This window comes from Elaeis guineensis, chromosome 2 (genome assembly GCF_000442705.2).
Source record: "Elaeis guineensis isolate ETL-2024a chromosome 2, EG11, whole genome shotgun sequence".
Lineage (NCBI taxonomy): Eukaryota > Viridiplantae > Streptophyta > Magnoliopsida > Arecales > Arecaceae > Elaeis > Elaeis guineensis.
Window position 1 is genome coordinate 37,693,517 of NC_025994.2, and position 20,532 is coordinate 37,714,048.

General features: G+C 37.0%; 1 protein-coding gene across 6 annotated transcripts in view; it reads left to right on the forward strand.

Moving 5' to 3' along the window:
* Positions 1–20,532, forward strand: part of LOC105034182 (uncharacterized) — a 107,715-nt gene that overhangs the window by 76,058 nt on the left and 11,125 nt on the right. For all 6 annotated transcript variants that reach the window (XM_073251733.1, XM_073251736.1, XM_010909233.4 and 3 more), the window contains one exon: positions 11,471–11,658. In XM_073251733.1, coding sequence (XP_073107834.1) covers positions 11,471–11,658 — 188 coding nt within the window. The remainder of the gene's footprint in view (positions 1–11,470; positions 11,659–20,532) is intronic.

A 20,532-nucleotide genomic window follows, 5' to 3' on the forward strand; every position in this document is an offset into this window, starting at 1 on the left:
CTCTAATGAGTACCCATATCTTTGTATTATTGTCACTACACAAGTGGTTATGAGATCAACCACCCTCATTTCTGAGCATACAAAGGACATGCCAATCTTATCGGTATTATTGATCTCCGACTTAATGTACCAACGATTAGGAATATTATAGATCAGGACTATCGAGGAATTAGGTCTCACTGACGTGATCTCATCACGATCCTAAAATCATTGTCCAGACCTATGGGGTTCATTATAATTTTAAAATTAATAAGATGCAGCATATAACGAATTAAAAAATATCTATTTTATTAATAATAAATGTCAATTTATATGAGTTTGAAAGATAAATTATAAAAATATCCTATCGCATCCCATATGGGATTGGCTTGTAGGGTATTATTCTTTCAATCTCCCACTTGCGCTTAAAGCCAATCGCCCCTATACTTGATATCCATGCTATCAAGATGGCGGTTAAACTGCTGCATTGACAAGATTTTAGTGAATGGATCCACTATATTGTTCTTGGTGTCAACTCGCTTCACGATCACATCGCATCTTTCGACTATCTCTCGAACGAGGTGGAACCGTCTTAGGATGTGCTTGGATTTATGGTAAGACATTCGTTCTTTGGCTTGAGCAACTGCTTCAGTATTATCACAATAAAGGGGCACTGGTTGTTCAATCCTTGAAACCATATCCAACTTAGTGATGAATTTTTTCATCCAGATGGTCTCCTTAGCAGCCTCACTTGCAGCAATATACTCAGCCTCAGTGATCGAGTCAGTAACCATTTGCTGTTTGAAATTTTTTCAACTTACTGCACCACCATATAAGATGAACACATATCCAGATATCGATTTGCTATCATCTGGATCAGATTGGAAACTAGAATTGGTATAACCTTTCAGTTTTAAATCAGATCCACTATATATCAGGAAAATATCTCGTCCTTCTCAAGTACTTGAGTATATTTTTCACAACTTTCCAATGATCCTCTTTGAGATCAGTCTGAAATCTGCTTACAATGGCCAAGGCATCAGCCACATCAGATCTGGTACATAACATAGCATACATTATCGATCCTACAGTCGAAGCATAAGGAATAGAACTTATTCTATTTCTCTCTTCAGGTGTCTTAGGAGACATCTTCTTAGAGAGTTGTATGCCATGACCTACGGGCAAGTAACTTCTTTTATTTCCTTCCATGTTGAATCTCTTCAACACAAGGTCAATGTACCTAGATTGGGACAAGCCTAGCATCCTTTTCGATCTATCTTTATAGATCTTAATATCAAGTATATAGGATGCCTCACCCAAATCTTTCATGAAAAATTTTTGTGATAGCCAAGTCTTGACTGATTGCAACATCAGGATATCATTCTCAATGAGCAGTATGTCGTCCACATACAAAATCAAGAAGACAATAGCACTCTCACTATTCTTCTTGTACATACAAGATTCATTCACATTTTTGATAAAGCCAAACGATTTGACTGTCTCATCAAAATGGATGTTCCAGCTCCTCGATGCTTCAATGCATAAATGGATCTATTCAGCTTGCATACCTGATTTGCTCTCTCATTAGAGACATCCCTCTGGCTGAGTCATATAGACTTTTTCCTCAAGGTTTTTATTGAGGAAGGCAGTCTGGACATCCATCTGCCAGATCTCATAGTCATGGTATGCTACAATAGCAAGCATTATCCGAATAGACTTGAGCTTGGCTACTGGCGAAAAAGATTTCTTCATAATCAACATCTTATTTTTGTCTGAAATCTTTTGCCACCAGCCTGCCCTTATAGGTCTCTATCTAGCCATCTGCTCTAATCTTTTTGAAGATCCATTTGTAGCCTATTAGGATCACACTCTCAGGCGCATCAATCAAAGTCCATACTTGGTTGGCATACATAGAGTTTATTTCGGATTTCATGACGTGGAGCCACTTGTCAGAGTCACTAATGACAAGCTTCCGAATAGATCGTGGGATCATCACTCAATAATATGGGTTGTGTTGTCATTCTCAATGACAAATCCATACCTGAGTGGTACACTACGCACTCTATTGACCTTTGGAGAGGTGTGTGTAGTGGTTGTGCTTCAACAATGGGCACAACTGGTTGAGAACTATTTGGTAAATCCTGGATGGATTGTAGGTTTTGAACTTCCTCAAGTTCAACGGACCTCCCATTGCCTCTTTCTTAGATAAACTTTTTCTCCAGGAAAATGGCATGTCTACCAACAAACATCTTTTGTTGAGTAGGATTATAGAAGTAATATTTTATACTCTCCTTGAGATAACCTACAAATATGTATTTTTCTGATCTAGCATCCAACTTATGTCCAATATTTTTCATATAAGTTAGACAATCCCAAATTTTAAGATGCTTAAGATTGGGTCTTTTTCGTTTTCATATTTCATATGGAGTGCTAGAAACAGATTTCGAAGGCACTTTATTTGAAATATACGCTTCAGCCTCGAGGGCGTATCCCCAAAAGAATATTGAAAGATCCGTGAAATACATCATGGACCGCACCATATCTAATAAGGTGCGATTCCTCCTTTCCGCAATTTTATTTAATTATGGAGTATAAGGTGTCCATTGAGAGAGTATTTCATTTTGTTTCAAATAATTGAGAAAGTCATTGGATAAGTATTCTTCTCCTCAATCCGATCGAAGAGTTTTAATACTTTTACTAGTTTGTTTTTCGACCATTCTTTGATACTCTTTAAATTTGTCAAAGGCTTCGGATTTGTATTTCATTAAATACACATATCCAAACCTTGACCTATCATTAGTAAACGTGATGAAGTAAGAGTATCTACCTCTGGCTTGAGTATGTACAAGGTCTAAAATATCACTCGTCCGATCTCCATGTCTAGTAAATGGAGTCTTGATCATTTTTTCGATGAGGTAAGATTCACAAGTTCCATATGATTCATAATGATAAGGATCAAAAAAATTATTTTTATATAACTTGTTAATCCTGGACTCATTTATATGGCCAAGTCGGCAGTGCCAGAGGTATGTGACATTCATATCTTCTCTTTTTTTTTTATATTATCAATATGAATCACATTTTCATTAAGTGAAAAAAATATAAGATCATTATTAATAAAAGCACTTCCATAATATTCATTAGAAAAATAAATAGATCAACCATTGTTTTTTACAATTATTTCAAAATCTTGTTCCAATAACAATGGTATAGAAATAATATTTCTAACAATATTAGAAATGTAATAATAAGTCTTCAGTTCCAAAATTTTGTCCGAAGGTAACTTAAAAATCCTGGTTCCTACGGCTTCAGTCTGAATGGACTCTCTACTAGTGCCGAAAGTTCGAAGTCACCTTTATTCAGATCCCTTATTTCTTGTAGACCCTGCAACGATTTGTAAAGATGTGAACCACAAGCAGTATTCAAAATCCAAGAATCTGAAAATGAAGTACTGAATGATAAATTAGTTTGTATCATATACAAATCTTTAGCAACGCTCGCCGATTTCACGGTTGCGAGGTACTCCTTGCATTTTTTCTTTCAGTGGCCCTTCTTGCCGCAGTGATAACAAGTACCTTTGGCAGAGACCTTTTTCATCTTCTTCTTGGAGATGCCAGCCTTAGGGTTCAACTTTTTCTTAGAACCCTTCTTTGCCTTCTTCTTGCTGATTTTATCAATATGAAGAATCTGAGTCTTTTCACCCTTGAAATGGCTTTCTGCTGTTTTCAGCATGTTCAGCAGTTCTGGCAAGCTGATGTTTAGTTTGTTCATGTGATAATTAATAACAAACTGAGAAAAGGAGTTAGGGAGAGACTATAGGATCAAATTCTGGCTCAATTCACCATCCATGGCAAAATTCAGTTGTCCTAGACGAGTGATCAAATCATCATCTTGAGGACATACGTTTGCACGGAAGAACCTTCAGTCATACGGGCACGGAACAATTGCTTCGATATCTCATATTGAGCAGTCCAACTTTGTTCCCTATATAGCTCCTTAAGATTAAGGAGAATAGAGGGAACGTCCATATTCTCATGCTGCCTCTGGAGCTTGTTGCTCATTGAGGCAAGCATGATACATTTGACAGTCACAGTGTCATCTTTCCACATCTTGTATGCGATGCTATCCTCCTCGGAAGCATCTTCCTCAAGAGAATCTGGAGCAGGTGTATTCAGAATGTAGGAGACTTTCTCTGAGTAAGAATAATTCTAAAGTTCTTAATCAGTCGACATAGTTAGGTCCCGTCAACTTATTTGCATCTAGGATAACTCTAAAGTGAAAGTGAGGATGCCATGTGGTAGTTAATCTACAACAACAAGAACATAATATAAGTGGACAACTCATGATGACATGCACAACTAGACTAAGACTTTTATCTAATTGTCTCCCACTATTTTATCGAACTTCATAGCCCTCAAGTATGAAAATCGAGAAACATTCTAATGTTTCTTAATGGGATTGAGATCCCTATTCCTTGCAAACACCTTGTGGATAGCACAACAAACATTCATGAGTTCAAGAGTAGGTAACTCTTTACCAATTGTACCTCTACAATTCTCAACATCTTTCTTTCTGGCCTCTAGATCACATATAGTCTTGTAGATAGTACAACAAACTATAGTGTTCTAGTTAAGTTGACCCTTCAATCCATATGGTCATACTTAAACAATGTTGCCCTTGTGGATAGTACAACAAAGCAACACTATTTAAATATGCCATAAGTATCAATATGCACTTGATCAACATAATGTCAATTTCTATAGTAAGCCTTGTAGATAGCACAACAAGCTCACTAAGATCTTGACATACTCTATCAACCAAGTTTGAAGGAAGGCCTTTGTAATGTCTACATCACTAATCAATCTAAGTTCGAAAATCAACGAGATCAAATTGGCCAGATAAGTAGGTGGGAGGCTCCCCGTAGCTTTTCTAGACACCAACAGAGTTGGCCAGGCCAGCATACGAACTTAATTAAAAAACCACCTTTGACACTTTTTTCGACACTAATTGATCTTAAGAATTCGACTTTTGATTAATAAAATGAATCTCGACATTACAACTTAATATAATTTTTTATGAGAGACTTTAAATTAGTCTCAGCACATCCTAACTACAACCACATAAAATGTACACTATAAATTATACAATTTGATATGCTTCTACTATTCTAAATAGCAATCATATGACATACTAAAATCATATAAGGATATAATGGAAATCAAAACATATATCAAGCATATCGAAGAAAAATAGCAAACCCTAATCACATTATGCATGCTTTGCACCCTTAACAATGCATCAATTTGAGCATCATACAACCATGATAATACAAATTTTAAAATTATCATAAATTAACAATTTAATAACTGAAATTATGTATTATGGCATATATAAAGTCAAAAATAATTTTTGAGTTTAAAGGATTGATGCTATAAATCAATACAAATTTTTTTGGCAAGATATGCACAAGAACGATTCTATGCACAACTATTGCACTTGTTTGATCGAATTAGACAAATGTGGCTCTGATACTATTGTTGGGTTCCGGCCACACAGCGGAAAGTAATTTTCAAAAATTTTAGAACAAACAAATCAATAGCCTTATCAAATAAAACTATCGATCCGAACTCAAAATCCTAGAATCACTTTGCCGATCACGATCAAAGCAAATTCAAGCATGCAAAGAGATAGAAAATTATACTTTAATCAATATGAAAAAGTGGCACGTTGGTGTTCTCCACAAGACCCCAAGGTAGAAGTCTTCGAACGGTGATCCACATGGAAGTTGGCCAAAGTCCTTCCCAACCGGTGTACTGCCGCAGCCTTGTCTTCTTAAGAACACTGTCGGCTTCGAACTTGCGTCACGATCGTACCAAAACCCAGTTACTTTCGATCTCACCACTAGAACGACATCAAGAAGACACTCTTCAGATGTCACACAACTTAGAATTTGATTTTTGGCTCCAATACATGGAAAAACCAAATCCTAGGGCACTCAAGCAACACTTGCTGAAAATCTCACCATCCTAATAGCAACTTTTGCCACTCAAAATTCTCTTTTTTTTTTCAATTTTTTTTCAGATTTTTTTCTATGTTTACCACGTTCCTCTTAGTCTTAGCCAAAAATCACCGCAAGAAATCATCTGGGGCGTCCCCTATAAATGGGGACTAAGGGACGTCACATGAGACCATGGGGCGCCAACTTTTGGCGCTCCAACTTCCCATGCGCCAAATAAATTCACCGAGTGAATTTTTGGCGATTCAGATACTTGGAGCAAAAGGACTCTCAGTCTTCTACGTGCCATAAAAATCTAAATTAAATTTGGCATCAAATCATAGGAAAATTGATCGGGAATTTAAGGTAATGCGTAATAGTTAAGAGCCTTCATTAAGGACTCTCCACTTCTCACATCAATTTAAGGTGGGCGGCATTTATTTTTTGCCGTGACTTCTGGTGGAGGTGGACTCTTCGACTTGAAACTCTTTCAAGTTGGATAAGGATCCAATCTAAATTGACCCAATCTCATTAGGTCAAAGCCAATTGGTCTAGGTTAGCTCAAATAATTTGATCTAAATCAATTTGGGAACTTGGGTTAATGCAATCTGCTAGCATATCAAATTAACCCATAAAATTTACATTAAACTCTAATTAGATCAGACTAAGGCCAAATCCCAAAGTGTGTGATTCATTGGGTTTCAAATCTAGCCAGCAGTGGATCAAGACTTTCAACGTAATCCTAATCCGATAAGATTAGGTCATCCGAAGAGTCCCAATCAACTTGGAGTTTTGGACTCTTCCAAATTGACTTCAGAATTAAAATCTTTTAATTCTGATAAGCCCACAAGTCAAGATTGACGTCTAGCAACGTGTCATGACTATCCGAAAGATTTGAAATTTTGGTGAAAAATTATCAAAATATCTTTTAGTGGTAAGTTTTCGTGTAATTCAATCCTTTAGTCAAACAACATCCCAGATGAGCTATGGACATGAAAATATGTCAAATCAATCACTTATCATTATGTATCTCGATCAGAAGACGATGATTCAGTTGATGATACATTAGAAACTCTTTTCTATTTATCATTCTGCTTTGGCCAAAGACTTCCAGAATCACCGATCTATGAGATCACATAGGATGTTTGCTCTCCTTATTAAGAGTGACTGATCTCTTATTGATCACTCATAACCTCCATGCATTCTTCACCATATCCAAAACACTCCACACAAGGATCAGAGAACCAAGTTAGGTAGTGAACCAAAATATGGATCTAAGTACACAAGGTATCATGGTGACCTCAGATCTAAGGATCACTTCCACAACTTCCACTAGAAGAACATCAGTTGACATGTAAATAAGACTCCATTTGATATTCCCTTGTAGGTCAATTCAGTGAACTCATTCTCTAATGAGCACCCATATCCTTGTATTAGTGTCACTATACAAGTGGTTGTGAGATCAACCATCCTCATTTCTGAGCATACATAAGACATGCCGGTCTTACCGGTATCATTGATCTCCGACTTAATGTACCAACGACTAGGAATATTTTAGATCAAGGCTATCAAGGAATTAGGTTTCACTAGCGTGATCTCGTCACGGTCCTAAAATCATTGCCCAGATCTATGGGGTTCATTATAATCTTAAAATTAATAAGATGCAGCATATAATGAATCAAAAATATCTATTTTATTAATAATAAATGTCAATTTATATGAGTTTGAAAGATAAATTACAAAAATATCCTATCGCATCCCATATGCGATTGGCTTGTAGGGCATTATTCTTTCATTATATTCTCTGTTGCTGTTAATCGAGATTGGCCTATTTTTTAGATGGATGTCAAGAATGCATTTCTTTATGGTGATCTTCTTGAGGATGTCTATATGGAGCAACTACCTAAGTATGTTGCTCAAGGGGAGAATCGGCTATTGAAACTTAAGAAGATCATTTATGGGCCGAAGTAGAGTCCTCGTGCTTGATTTGATGAGTTCACAAAGGTTGTTGCTAGGGCTCCGATGCTCACAGCTTGATCACTTGGTCTTTGTCCAAAAAAGTTCATGGGGAATTGTTGTACTTGTAGTTTATGTGGATGATATCCTCACTGGTGATGATACTGAGGGCATCACTGAAGTCAAACAAATTCAATCTTATTTTATTATCAAAGATCTTGGTAGGTCAAGGTACTTCTTAGGTCTTGAGATTGCTCACTATGTTGATGGGATTAGTCTTTCTCAAAGAAAGTATGCACTTGACTTGCTAATAGAAACCAGACTTCTTAGCTGGAAGCTTGTCAGCACTTCCATGGTTACAAGTCACAACAACCCCTTTGAAAATGATGATTCAGCTCAATACCGTCGACTGGTTGGAAAATTGATATACCTCACCGTTATACGATTAGATATTTCTTTTGCAGATGGACTTGTCAGCCAGTATATGCACAAGCCAAAGAGAACATTGGGAGGCAGCCCTCCGAATTCTCTATTATATAAAAGGCTCTAAGGACTACTTTTCAAGAAATCTGGACATCTTGACATCTAGGCCTATTCTGATGCAGATTATGCAGGATCTGTGGATGATCAATGCTCGACCTTTGCCTATTATACTTATATTGGAGGAAATTTAGTTGCATGGAGAAGCAAAATGTGGTGGCCAGATCTAGTGCAGAGGCAGAGTATAGAGCAATGGCCCATACTATCTGTGAAATGTTGTGGCTTAAGTCCTTTTTGGAGGATTTGGGGGTGGTCTATACAAAGCCTATGGTTATGCATTGTGACAATCAAACAATGATTTATATTGCTAGTAATCCAATCTTTTATGAGCGGACTAAGCATATAGAGGTGGACTGCCACTTTATTCGAGAAGCTGTTTTGAATGGGAAGATTATGACATCCTTTATGAGTTTAGCAGATCAGCTCATAGACATCTTCATCAAAGCTCTCAACTCTACTAGGTTTTTTACTATATGTTTCAAGTTGGGTTTAGTTGATGTATATGCTCCGGCTCGAGGGAGAGTGTTAGAATTAGACGAGTAGTAGTTTAGCTTATGGTATTCCTCTTGTTCCTTTGGAACAACTTATCCTTGAAATATCTATTTAAGGGCTGTTTTTTAGTTATAACCGTATATTAAGTTCTCACCATATTTAGTATGTATCCAAGTACATTATATCTAGTAATGTATCCAAGTATATTGTATCTAGTAGCCTATAAAAGCCCTTTGAGAGACCGAAAGAAATATAGAAAATATTCTCTTCCTTCAATGCCTGGAACATATAAGAGCTCGTGGATGAAAATTCTCTTTGTAAGCATTGCCTGTGTGCTGTTGGAGGAGAAAATGCTCTGTCCATCTCTTCTTGAAGAGGAACCTAGACTACTTGTCCTACTAGCTTTGTAGTAGGAGTATCAAAGAGTCTTGGCTGAAATTTTCAGTTGCTGCATAAATTTTAGCACCTGTGAACCATTTTAACCTTGTAGTGTCATGAGTGTCATAACAAATGTTAATGAACTGTTCTGTCAGAAATGGACCCTAAATGTTGTTAAGTTGACTGCTTTTGGTCAAGTGATATTTTAACGTCGCCCAACATTGGCACCAGAAGACGTTTTTGAAAGCAGGTGGTGCTTCGGTAAAGCTTAGCCTGGCCTAACTCTTGAGCTTCTCCACCCATACTTTAGGAGTGTAGCCAACTAGCCATTATATTTATCTAAATTGGACATCTTGTTTAGAAGTGTTGAAGTGTTGTTTAGAAGTGTGCTGTTGGAGAAGAAAATGCTGTCTATTTCCCTTATTGAACATCTTGCTATGAGAATCTCCACCTGTAGTTTAGAAGTGTGCTGTTGGAGAAGAAAATGCTGTCTATGATGGAAGAGAAACCTAGACTATTAGTCCTACTATCTTATTAGTAGTTGAATCAAGACTCTTGGCTGAAATTTTTAGTTGCTGCATAAATTTTAGGACCTGGGACCATTTTAACCAAGGTTTGCCATCTCAGTACGGGACCTGTAGCGGTAACATCCTATTATAGTATCCATATGCAGTACAATATGAGACGGTGAAGCATATTGAGTGTCGGTATGGTATAACACTATGTATTGGTTCCGTATTGGTATGATACAGCACCGACTGGTATGGCAAAACATTGATTTTTTTATGATCCAGGTGGTGTGCCCAAGGCCCAGGGGACCAAGGCTAAGGCCAAGGTCCATCATTCATGAGGGCTTCATGGAGGCTCTAGGGCTAGTTAGGCCCTAGGTTGAAAGGCTGTGGGCCTTTCGGGTTCTTGAGGTCTAGGTTATGTGGGTCTCAAGGGACCAACTCTTTATGGGCCAGGTCTGGGCCCAGGATAGGTGAGATTAGGTTGAGTCATGGGTGTACATGGGCTTGGGTTAACCTAATCTCCCATAGAGTTGGTCAAGGGAGTTTTGGGTTTGGGTCACTTGACCCGGTGTTTATATATACATGTACTTGTATAGGTTTGATCAAGCCAAGAAAATAGACAACTCTTTCTCGCAAGTTTCTCTCTCTCTTCTCCCTCTCTCTCCAGCCATCTTCCACGCCCCAGGAGCAAGAAACCCTAGGGTTTCTTGCCGCCAGTCCATAAAAGGAAAGAAAGGGAGGCGCTAGCCCCTTCCCCCTTTTGCAGCCACCAGCCATTTCTTCTCTCCCCTCTCTTGCAGGCGCCCAAACACCAGGTCCAGGACCTGGAATCTCTTGAGAAGAGGTTGGTACAAGTCCCTCTCAGATCTGGAGTTGATCTGAGGTCGTTTGAGGCGCGGGTGAGATCTCCATCAACAGATCTACAGAAAAGGCTGCAGCAGGACAGATCTGCGAGGTCTGTCTCCATCTATCTTCTTCCCCATCTAGAACGTCCCGATTTGAGATCTATGAATTGGAGGACCTCGGTCAAGGTCTGATCTGATTGGTTACAAGATTTTGGATTTTTTAGAGGTAGTTTCAGAGGCGTTCTTCATCTGGAACGAAAGGCTGACGAAGAAGACAGCAACCAGGCTGATTTCGTCAAGGGCCTTGGATCGTGTCCAGACGACTCCAGATCTATTCGTTGCTTGTTCCGCTGCACCCAAGGTCCGTGGGAGGAGCCGGGAGCATGCTCCAACAGATTTTAACCTTATGGTATCATGAAGATTGTGGCAACTGTGAATGAACTGTTTTGAAAAAAATGGACCTTAATGTTGTAAGCTGATTGCTTTTATTCAAGTGATATTTAGACATCACCCAGCATTGGTGCAAGAAGATGCTTTTGAAAGTAGGTGGTGGTTGGGTAAAGGTGTGCCCAGCCATGGTTCTAAGCATCTCCAGCTGCAGTTTAGAAGAGTCAACTAGCCATTATATTTATCTAAATTGAACATCTTGTTTAGTTACACCTAACGATTTATCATTCAAGTAACAATAATAGTGGTAAATTCAAGTTCTTTTCCAACTTCTTTATTAAATTTTCATATATTTCAGCTAAACCTTCTCTTTTGTTTTATTGTAGAAGGATGCCATCTCAAAGGCCTTTTCATCTAAGAATGTATTTTTACTTCATGGGCCCCCAGGAACTGGGAAAACAACAACAGTTGTGGAAATAATCTTACAAGAAGTCAAACGTGGATCAAAGATCCTTGCATGTGCTGCTTCTAATATTGCAGTTGACAACATTGTTGAAAGACTTTTTCCATACAGGTATCTTGAGTTGAGTCATAGGAATATAATTTACATTTCATAGGTTTGTCTACTTGAGCAAATTATGGATAGTGAATGTGCTCAAAGAAACATTTATATATGATGCTTCTTTACATTAGTTTGAAGGTTACATTCTTTTGTATTTTGGACCATTCTATTGATTGTGTACTTCAGTTCAGGCACCTCGCTGCCCATACTAGGTGGATATGTTCTAAACAAATATACATATTATTTATGGTTGGTGGCAAGCATGATCTTCATAACTATATCATTCTTATTGATATATTTTTGGTAACATTTCTCTCATCTAATGTGCTATTTTGCTTTCCACAAAAATAATGATTTTCTCATGATAATATTTTAACTTCTTTATCTTGGATTTGCCTTTGGCTTCATTTATAGTTAAAAAGTTTGTTCTTATCACATGATAAATTAATAGAATTATACTATGGAAACTGAAGGACTCATTTGGTTCGGGCGAATTTTTCTTCCCAGTAACTTCTTAGGAGGTTTCTTCCTAGGGAGGTTCTTTTTTGGGAATAAGATTTTGACATATTTGGTTAACCATGGCAAAGTGATTTATTGTAGAGTGACTTATATTCGGTTGAGTACTCATTTACATAAAAAAATTGTGTAGAATATCTATCATGTCCTCAATAGATATAAGACCATATCTTTCTGAAAAAAATTTATGTAAATATTATATCAATATATTATAATATAGCATCAGATCATAATAATTTATTATATTAATATAATACTAATGTATTAATATTATATTAATATAATATTAATATTTTAATATAATAAATTTATTAATATATGTTAGAATCTTGGTGAATATTATAATGAGTTGTCAAGATCATGACTACTATTGGTAGTATGACCACAGGAATTTCAAGATCAGAATATCATGGCTATTATGGTAGTGATTATCATAGCTATTATGGTAGCATCACTATAGAGATTTCAGGATCAAATTTATCATATTTATTTGATTGTGATTATTAGACATAATTATATAGCTACCATATCTAGTTGGATACAATTATAAAGCTACCATAGTAGCTATTTCATTTTAGTATATTTAAAGAGCTGTATTCATGAAGTTGATAATGAGAAATACAACATTATCTTTTCCATTAACATGGTATCAGAGCACTAGGTTTCGTAACCCTAGCCACCACCCATCACCACCTCAAACCACCACTGCTGCCTCCCTCACCACCCATCGCTTCTCTTCTTGATCCCACCCTCTATTTCTTGATCTTTTTTCTCTTCTTTTATATGGTGTAGGTATCTTTCCTATGCCGTGTGAAGGTTATCTGGCTGTCTTTCTGGCTATCTACTAATCACGGAAGTGGTATGTTGTCTGTGATTCTCGTGGCTGCCACCCCTTCCTCTTTCACTTCTGGCTGTTTGGTTATTTTTTGTCATCTTCTCTGGCTGTTGTGGCATCCTCAAATGACGACAACAAACAATTCTTGACGTTTTTGACTCTCGATTCTAACAATGCGATCAAGAATCTAATGGCAACTATAGTGAATCTTAATGGCACTAACTACTTTTTGTGGGTCCAATCGTTCAAACTATTTATTGGTGCCCAAAGGAAGGTGCAGTACTTGATTGATGATCTTCCAAATTTCAACGATCTTACCTATGAAGATTGGCTGGCTAGTGACTGTTGTGTTATGTCATGATTTTTGAATAGCATGGAAGAGAAGGTTATTGCTAGTGTCGTTCTTAAAGTCGGCTAAGCAAATTTGGAACACCCTCAAAGAGATGTATGGGCATGAGAAGAATATCTCAAGAGTATTGGAACTCTATGAGCAATTCTTCACACTGCAGCAAGGTGATAAGCCTGTAGCCGATTACTATGCCTCTCTGAGAGGTATTCTTGACGAGTTAGATTCACATTAGTCTCTAATCTTAGATCTACAAAAGTTACTATCATGGTCTGGTGGCTGCAAAATTTCTGTTGGATTGAATCATCTTTAGTTCATCAAATTTGTGGTCAGATTCTTGGTGGTGATTTAATTTTTTTAGTCTGCGATATTTTCTAAAGTTCTACGTGTCTCCACTGGAACATCAGCCTCTACTGCCACATATCAGATGGAGCATTCGGTTATGGTTGTTAGTGGTCGTGGTCGAGGCCGTGGTAGAGATTCAAGGGGAGGTAGTCATCGTCCGCTCATATTTGACAAGGGACCACGTCACTGTTCACATTGTGGGTGCAACAATCATGTGTTTGAGAAATACTGGTTCAAGTTTGGCAAACCTGATTGGGCACAATCGGTCTTTATCGAGACTACGACTGATACTCTTGTTCTACCACCGTTGGCTCCTTCTGGCATGATGCAGATCCCACAGGTTGAGTATGAGAAATTTCTTCAGTTTCAATCTACTCAATATGCATAGACAGTTACGCCACCACTCCAGATACTGGTATGTTTATTGCTTCCTCTACTAGTTCCTCGGTATTAGATTCAGGAGCATCATCTCATATGACAGGTATAAAAATCAATTTCACTTTCTTGTCTACTTCTAATCCTGTTCCTTCTGTTGCTGATGGCTCTTGTTCGGTTCTGGGTGGAGTTGTTCATGTTTCTTCGTCACTTTTCTTAGATCATGTGCTTTATGTTCCAAAATTTTCTGTTAGCCTTTTGTCCATTAGCCAAATAACCAAATCTAAAAATTGCTGTGAGAAAGGTGGCCTCTATTATCTTGACAATGGTGCATTTCTAATATTTTAGCTATGGTTTCTTCATTGTCGTCTATCTCTCTATTATTGTGGCACTATCGATTAGGTCATCCTTCTTTACAGAAGTTAAGACAAGTTCTGCCTTTTAAGTTGTCTGTATCTTCTTTAAAGTGCGAGTCCTGTCAGTTGGGTAAGTACCATCGTTCTTCTTATCCAAGTTGAGTCAATAAACACAGTTCCGTCACTTTTGAGTTAGTTCATTTTGATGTTTGGGGTCTATGTCGTTTTACTTCTGTTGCTGGATTTAAATATTTTATTGTTGTATCGATGATTATTCTAGAATGACCTGGGTGTATATGTTGAAAGACAGGACACAAGTTTTTGATGTTCTCAAAATCTATTATAATGAAATAAAAACTCAATTTTTCACATCCATTCGTATTCTTCGCATTGATAATGCTCTTGAATTTTGAAGCATGATGTATCTCAATTCTGCTATTCCTATGGGATTTTACATTAGATTACTTGTGCCTACACTTTTCAACAAAATGGTGTTGCTGAAAGAAAACATCGGCACTTACTAGATGTCGCTTGCATTCTTATGATTCAAATGCATGTACCTAAATATTTGTGGGTAGATGCTATTTTGTCTGCTTGTTATTTGATTATTCGAATGCCATCATCAGTTCTCCATGGGGATATCCTTTATTCGTGTCTCTATCTTGATAAACCCATTTTCTTCCTTATTCCATGTGTTTTTGGGTGTTTGTTTTGTGCAGGATCTTCATCCTGATCTTGATAAATTGTCACCTAGGTCAGTCAAGTGTGTCTTTATAGGGTATTCACGGACTCAGAAGAAATATAGGTGTTATGATTCGGTGACTAGAAAGTATCACACATCTGCGGATGTTACCTTTTTTGAGTCCACTCCTTATTTCTCTAATGGATCTCCAAACTTCACTATTGAGCATATTCCTCTTCCTCAATCAGTTGAATCGTGCCTGTTCGTGTTATAGCTAAACATTGTAGGTGTATACCAGAAGACAGATCTTAGGCATCATCTCTACTCAAGCTGATTCTTCGTCTTCAGCTAGAGATCCAAGCCATCAACAATTTGAATCTCCTATGATTACCTCATATTTGGATCTATCTATTGCTCTCCGTAAAGGTAAATGATCTACCACAGCTCATCCTATTTCCCATTTTATTTCCTATGATCATCTTACCCCTTCCTTTCGCCAGTTTGCCTTGTCCCTGTCATCTGTGTCTGTATCTAGATCTTACAAGGAAGCTTTGGATAATCCAACTTGGAAGGCTGTTATAGATGATGAGATGGCCGCTCTCCTCTTTAGAGGTACATAGGATCTAGTTGATCCTCCTACTGGCTTTGAAACTGTTGGTTATAGATGGGTGTTCACTGTCAAATATAAGCCAGATGGGACAATAGATAAATACAAAGTCAGACTTGTTGCAAAAGGATTTACTCAGACTTATGGCGTTGACTATTTTGAGACCTCTCCAGTTGCTCGGCTAAATTCCATAAGGGTGATCATCTCAGTTGTTGTCAACAAAGATTGGCCTATGTTTTAGCTAGATGTCAAAAATACTTTCTTATACAGTGATTTGCAAGAGGAAGTATATATGGAGCAATCTTCTGGGTATGTTGCTTAGGGGGAGAACATGGTGTGCAGACTTAAGAAGGCAATTTATGGTATCAAGTAGAGTCTTCATGCTTGATTTGACAAGCTCAATCAAATTGTTATGGCATTTGGTTTTCATATGTGTAACTTTGATCACTCTATTGTTGTTCGTCGAAACTCTGTAGGAACTGTTATTTTGGCTGTTTATGTTGATGACATACTATTGACCAGGAGTGATCTAAGTGGAATAGAGGAAACTAAGGAATACTTAAAACGGCATTTTGTTACCAAAGATATGAAGAAGCCTAGATACTTTCTTGGGATAGAAATTGCACACAACAAAAAAGGTGTGTTCCTTTCTCAGAGGAAGTATGCTTTAGATTTATTACAAGAGACAGGATTACTTGGGTGTAAATCTGAAAGTACTCCCATTAACATTGATCCAGAGTTCTGGGCTGAAGATGCAGAATTATTTGAAGATGTTACACGATACAGGAGGTTGATAGGCAAACTCATTTATCTCACTGTTACTAGACCACACATAGCCATTGTAGTGGGGGTTGTAAGTCAGTTTATGCAAAAATCTAAGACAGTTCACTGGAAAGCAGTTTTGAGAATATTAGCTTATGTTAAGAATTCATGAGGGAGAGGTTTATTGTACAAGAAGTGTGGACATCTTAGAATTGAAGCATATCTAGACTCTGGATTTGTAAGAGAAAGGGGACAGAAAACCTACATCAGGATACTGCACGTATGTGGGAGGTAATCTTGTAACATGGAGAAGTAAAAAGCAGAATGTTGTCTCCAGATCTAGTGCTGAGGTTGAGTATAGATCTATAGCTCATACTAGCGAGATGATGTGGATAAAATCTTTGATGTCTGAGTTTGGTTTTGATCACCCTAATCCTATGCCTATGTACTCTGATAATCGGGCAGCCATTTATATTGCAAGCAATCCTGTGTTCCGCAAGAGGACCAAGCACATTGAAGTAGATTGTCATTTTGTAAGAGATGTTGTGATGAACAAGATTATCAGAACGTCATTCACTCTATCATCCAAGCAATTAGCTGACATTTTGACTGTCTCTATCTTCTGGTATTTTTAACTCTGTGTAACAAGTTGGGTATATTTGATATATATGCTCCAGCTTGAGGGGGAGTGTTAGAATCTTGGTGAATATTATAATGAGTTGTCAAGATTATGACTACTACGGTAGCAAGACCATAGGGATTCCAAGATCAGAATATCATGGCTGTTATGGTTGTAAATATCATGGCTATTATGGTAGTGATTATCATGGCTATTATGGTAGCATCACTATAGAGATTTAGTATATTTATTTAATTATGATTATTAGACACAATTGTAAAGCTATCATATCTGTTTGGATACAATTGTAAAGCTACCATTGTAGCTATTCCATTTTAGTATATTTAAAAAGTTGTATTCATGAAGTTGATAATGAGAAATACAACATTATCTTTTTCATTAACAATATAGATATAAATATAATATTATATTAATATATTAATATAAATATTATATTAATATTAATATTATATTATATTTATATAAATGTTAAGATAATATTAATATGGAGATCTTGGCATATATCACTATTCAGTATTTTATCCTAAGCATCCATTGATATTTTGCAAAATCTAAGCTGTGGATTTTAAAAGAATATTTTTGGAAAGAAAAAGGCACCATTAATTCTCATGGGTTTTCACTTCCTATGAAATATGGGAAGTATTTTCTCATGGGAAGAGATTTTTTCATTCTCTTCACTTAAAACTCCAACCAAACAAGATGCTCTCTCTCCACTTTTTGGGAATTGCCTTTTCCCCTTCCACTTCCCATGAAGCAAATGAGTCATAATTTCTTATAAAATTGAAGGTGTACAAGGAAATTCAATGACATACTCATTTGTGAGAACTAAGTTTGATTGTTGACCATAGTGAAGACTGTTATTAATTATCCAATTTACCCAAACACAAGCTATTAGGGAATGAGTCAAATGTATAGCATGTTTAACACCGATAGAATGAGTCAAGAAGACATGCAAAGAACCAGGATATCAAATAGTCAGGAATAATCAAAAAAATAACTTGTTTAAAGGGGATTTGAACTCATTGATATCACCCACCTTGGTTGTTGACCCATCCCAAAAGCTTAAGTTGGTGGGGAATGAGTCAATAATGTATATTCGGCTTGGCAAATGTACCTGTAAATGTAATAATTTTTTTTATAATTTTAAAGCCAGAGAGTTTTTCTGGTATGAAGAATGCTGATTAATGTTGTGGTTGAACATCCTTTGGTTTTGTAGCTCACCCTACTTTTTTTCACCCTATCATCAGGCTTTGAGACTTCCTTTTTATATTCTTGGATAGTTCCACACTTGTCTTTCTGCACCTCTTACTGTGACTATTTGATCAACTAAAGGAGCTAAATTGTCTTAAAAGCAAGGTATCATGTTTCCTTTCTCCTAGACCGCTTTAATATACTTTTAAAAATCTTTAAACTATTTGTGATATCCATTACACCTTTTATTCACAAACATCATGGTAAACAAATAAGGATAAACGAAAGGAGAATAAAATCTATACCATATATAAATGCTTCTCTCACACAAGAAACCTCAAACATCTCACTAACACCCCATCTTCTTCCATTGGGGTGTCTACAGATCATAGCCACTCGATTAGCCACCTTTGATCTTCTTGTTTTGTAGTTCATAACTATCAATCTGCATGATTGTTGATAATTTTGCTCTTAAATGCAGTTTGTCTGGAAGGTTTTAGTTTTAGTGAAGACATTTTCCAAAACCGATATCTGCAGAATTTTATGAAAATTGCTGTTTGGGAAGATTTTTAATAGTTTTAGTTGGTCCTTGAATATCTTAGAACCAGAAATTAGGTTTTGAGGGACCAAGTGGTGCAATTGCTATCGAAGTGAGGCTTTTATGGCCTAAAGGTGAACACAACAACTACAAGAATCGAACCAGGAAGTGTTCAAGTCACTTGTTCCAACCAGCAGAGGGTTGAGATTGTGATTTGGAGCAGCAATCGGGGTATTTTAGGACCTCACCTGCTTCAAGGAACTTCAATCAAGCAAGGCACAGCTGGTCTTTCATTCAATGGCCCAAATTTGTCACTAATTAATTGGCCTTTTATTTATTTTCTTTAGTATATTGTTTTCAAGTTAGTTAGATGTTACTGTTCACAAGGTACCGTAGCATGAACAATGATTGCTGCAGTGCCGGGCTTAGTTAAGAGTCCTAATAGTGGTCAACTTGGTTAGTTGATTAGCAGATTTTTGGAGGTTTGTTTCTATACCTGTAAGTGTCCTAATTGACTCAAAAGTAGGAAGTTTTAAGGATATATTAAGTCTATAAAGAGTCTAGGAAGTGGCCTACTGGATGGTTGCACATTGATACTTTTATGAAGATATAGGACTACCCCTTTGCCCAAGGTTTGGCCCTCTTCTTTTCTTTCTCAGTATATTTTATCTTACCTCTCTCTTAATCCTCTTCTCTTTAGTTTTTCTCCTCTTCATCTATCTCTAATTTGCATTATTCTTAAATTTTATACATTAACAATCCGCAAAGAAACCTATTAGTAGCCTTTGAAGTTTGAACCATGGATTGTTGAACCAAATTGATACTAAGTTGGAATGGTTCATCGAGTTGGTTGGTTCAGTGGTATAAGTTATTATTAAATAATAATAACCTTCCCCTTCCATCTCCCCCCTTGGCATGGATTTTGATGCTTCAGCTCTCTCTCTCCCTCTCTCTCCATCAGAGCGACTTCCACCCTTGTGAGGACTCCAAACCCTAAGACCCACTCCGCCCCTAGAAGAGCACTTCTGCACAACTTGATGGATTCCTCCACTGCCACCACAATGGCTCCCGAGTTTGAGTTCCGATTTGAGGCGGAGTGGGAAGGGACTTCTACACAACTTGATGGATTCCTCCACTGCCATCACAATGGCTCCCGATTTTGAGTCCCGATTTGAGGCTTACAACTGCCTCTAGGCGTTTGCTATCACCTTCATGGATAAGCTCCCCATCTTGTAGATCATTGCCTACGGTGGCAAATCTAATGGCAAAAGCTCTCGTTCTCTCTCTCTCTCTCTCTCTCTCAATCTCCCTGTCTCTTCCCTTGTCAATCTTTTTATCCCTCACCCTCTCCCTATAAATATTTCTTGTAAAAAGATATTTATAAATATTTCTCTGTAAATTTCTTGTAAATACACTTGATCATGCTTGTATCAAAAAGTTATATCTTCGACAAATATGATCAGCCATTATAGATATACTTAACTAACCCTCTCTTCCCTTTTCTTTAAATTACAATTATTCCAAATAAATTGAATTGGTGCTAAAAACATCAGATATAAGAGTTGTAATTTGATTGGTAATATGATCAAGGCAAAAATCATAGCAACTATTGGCAAGCATTGAAATACATAATGTATTAAATAAATAGCAAGCTTCAAGTTTTAACAAGCATATCAAAGCAAATTTCAAATTT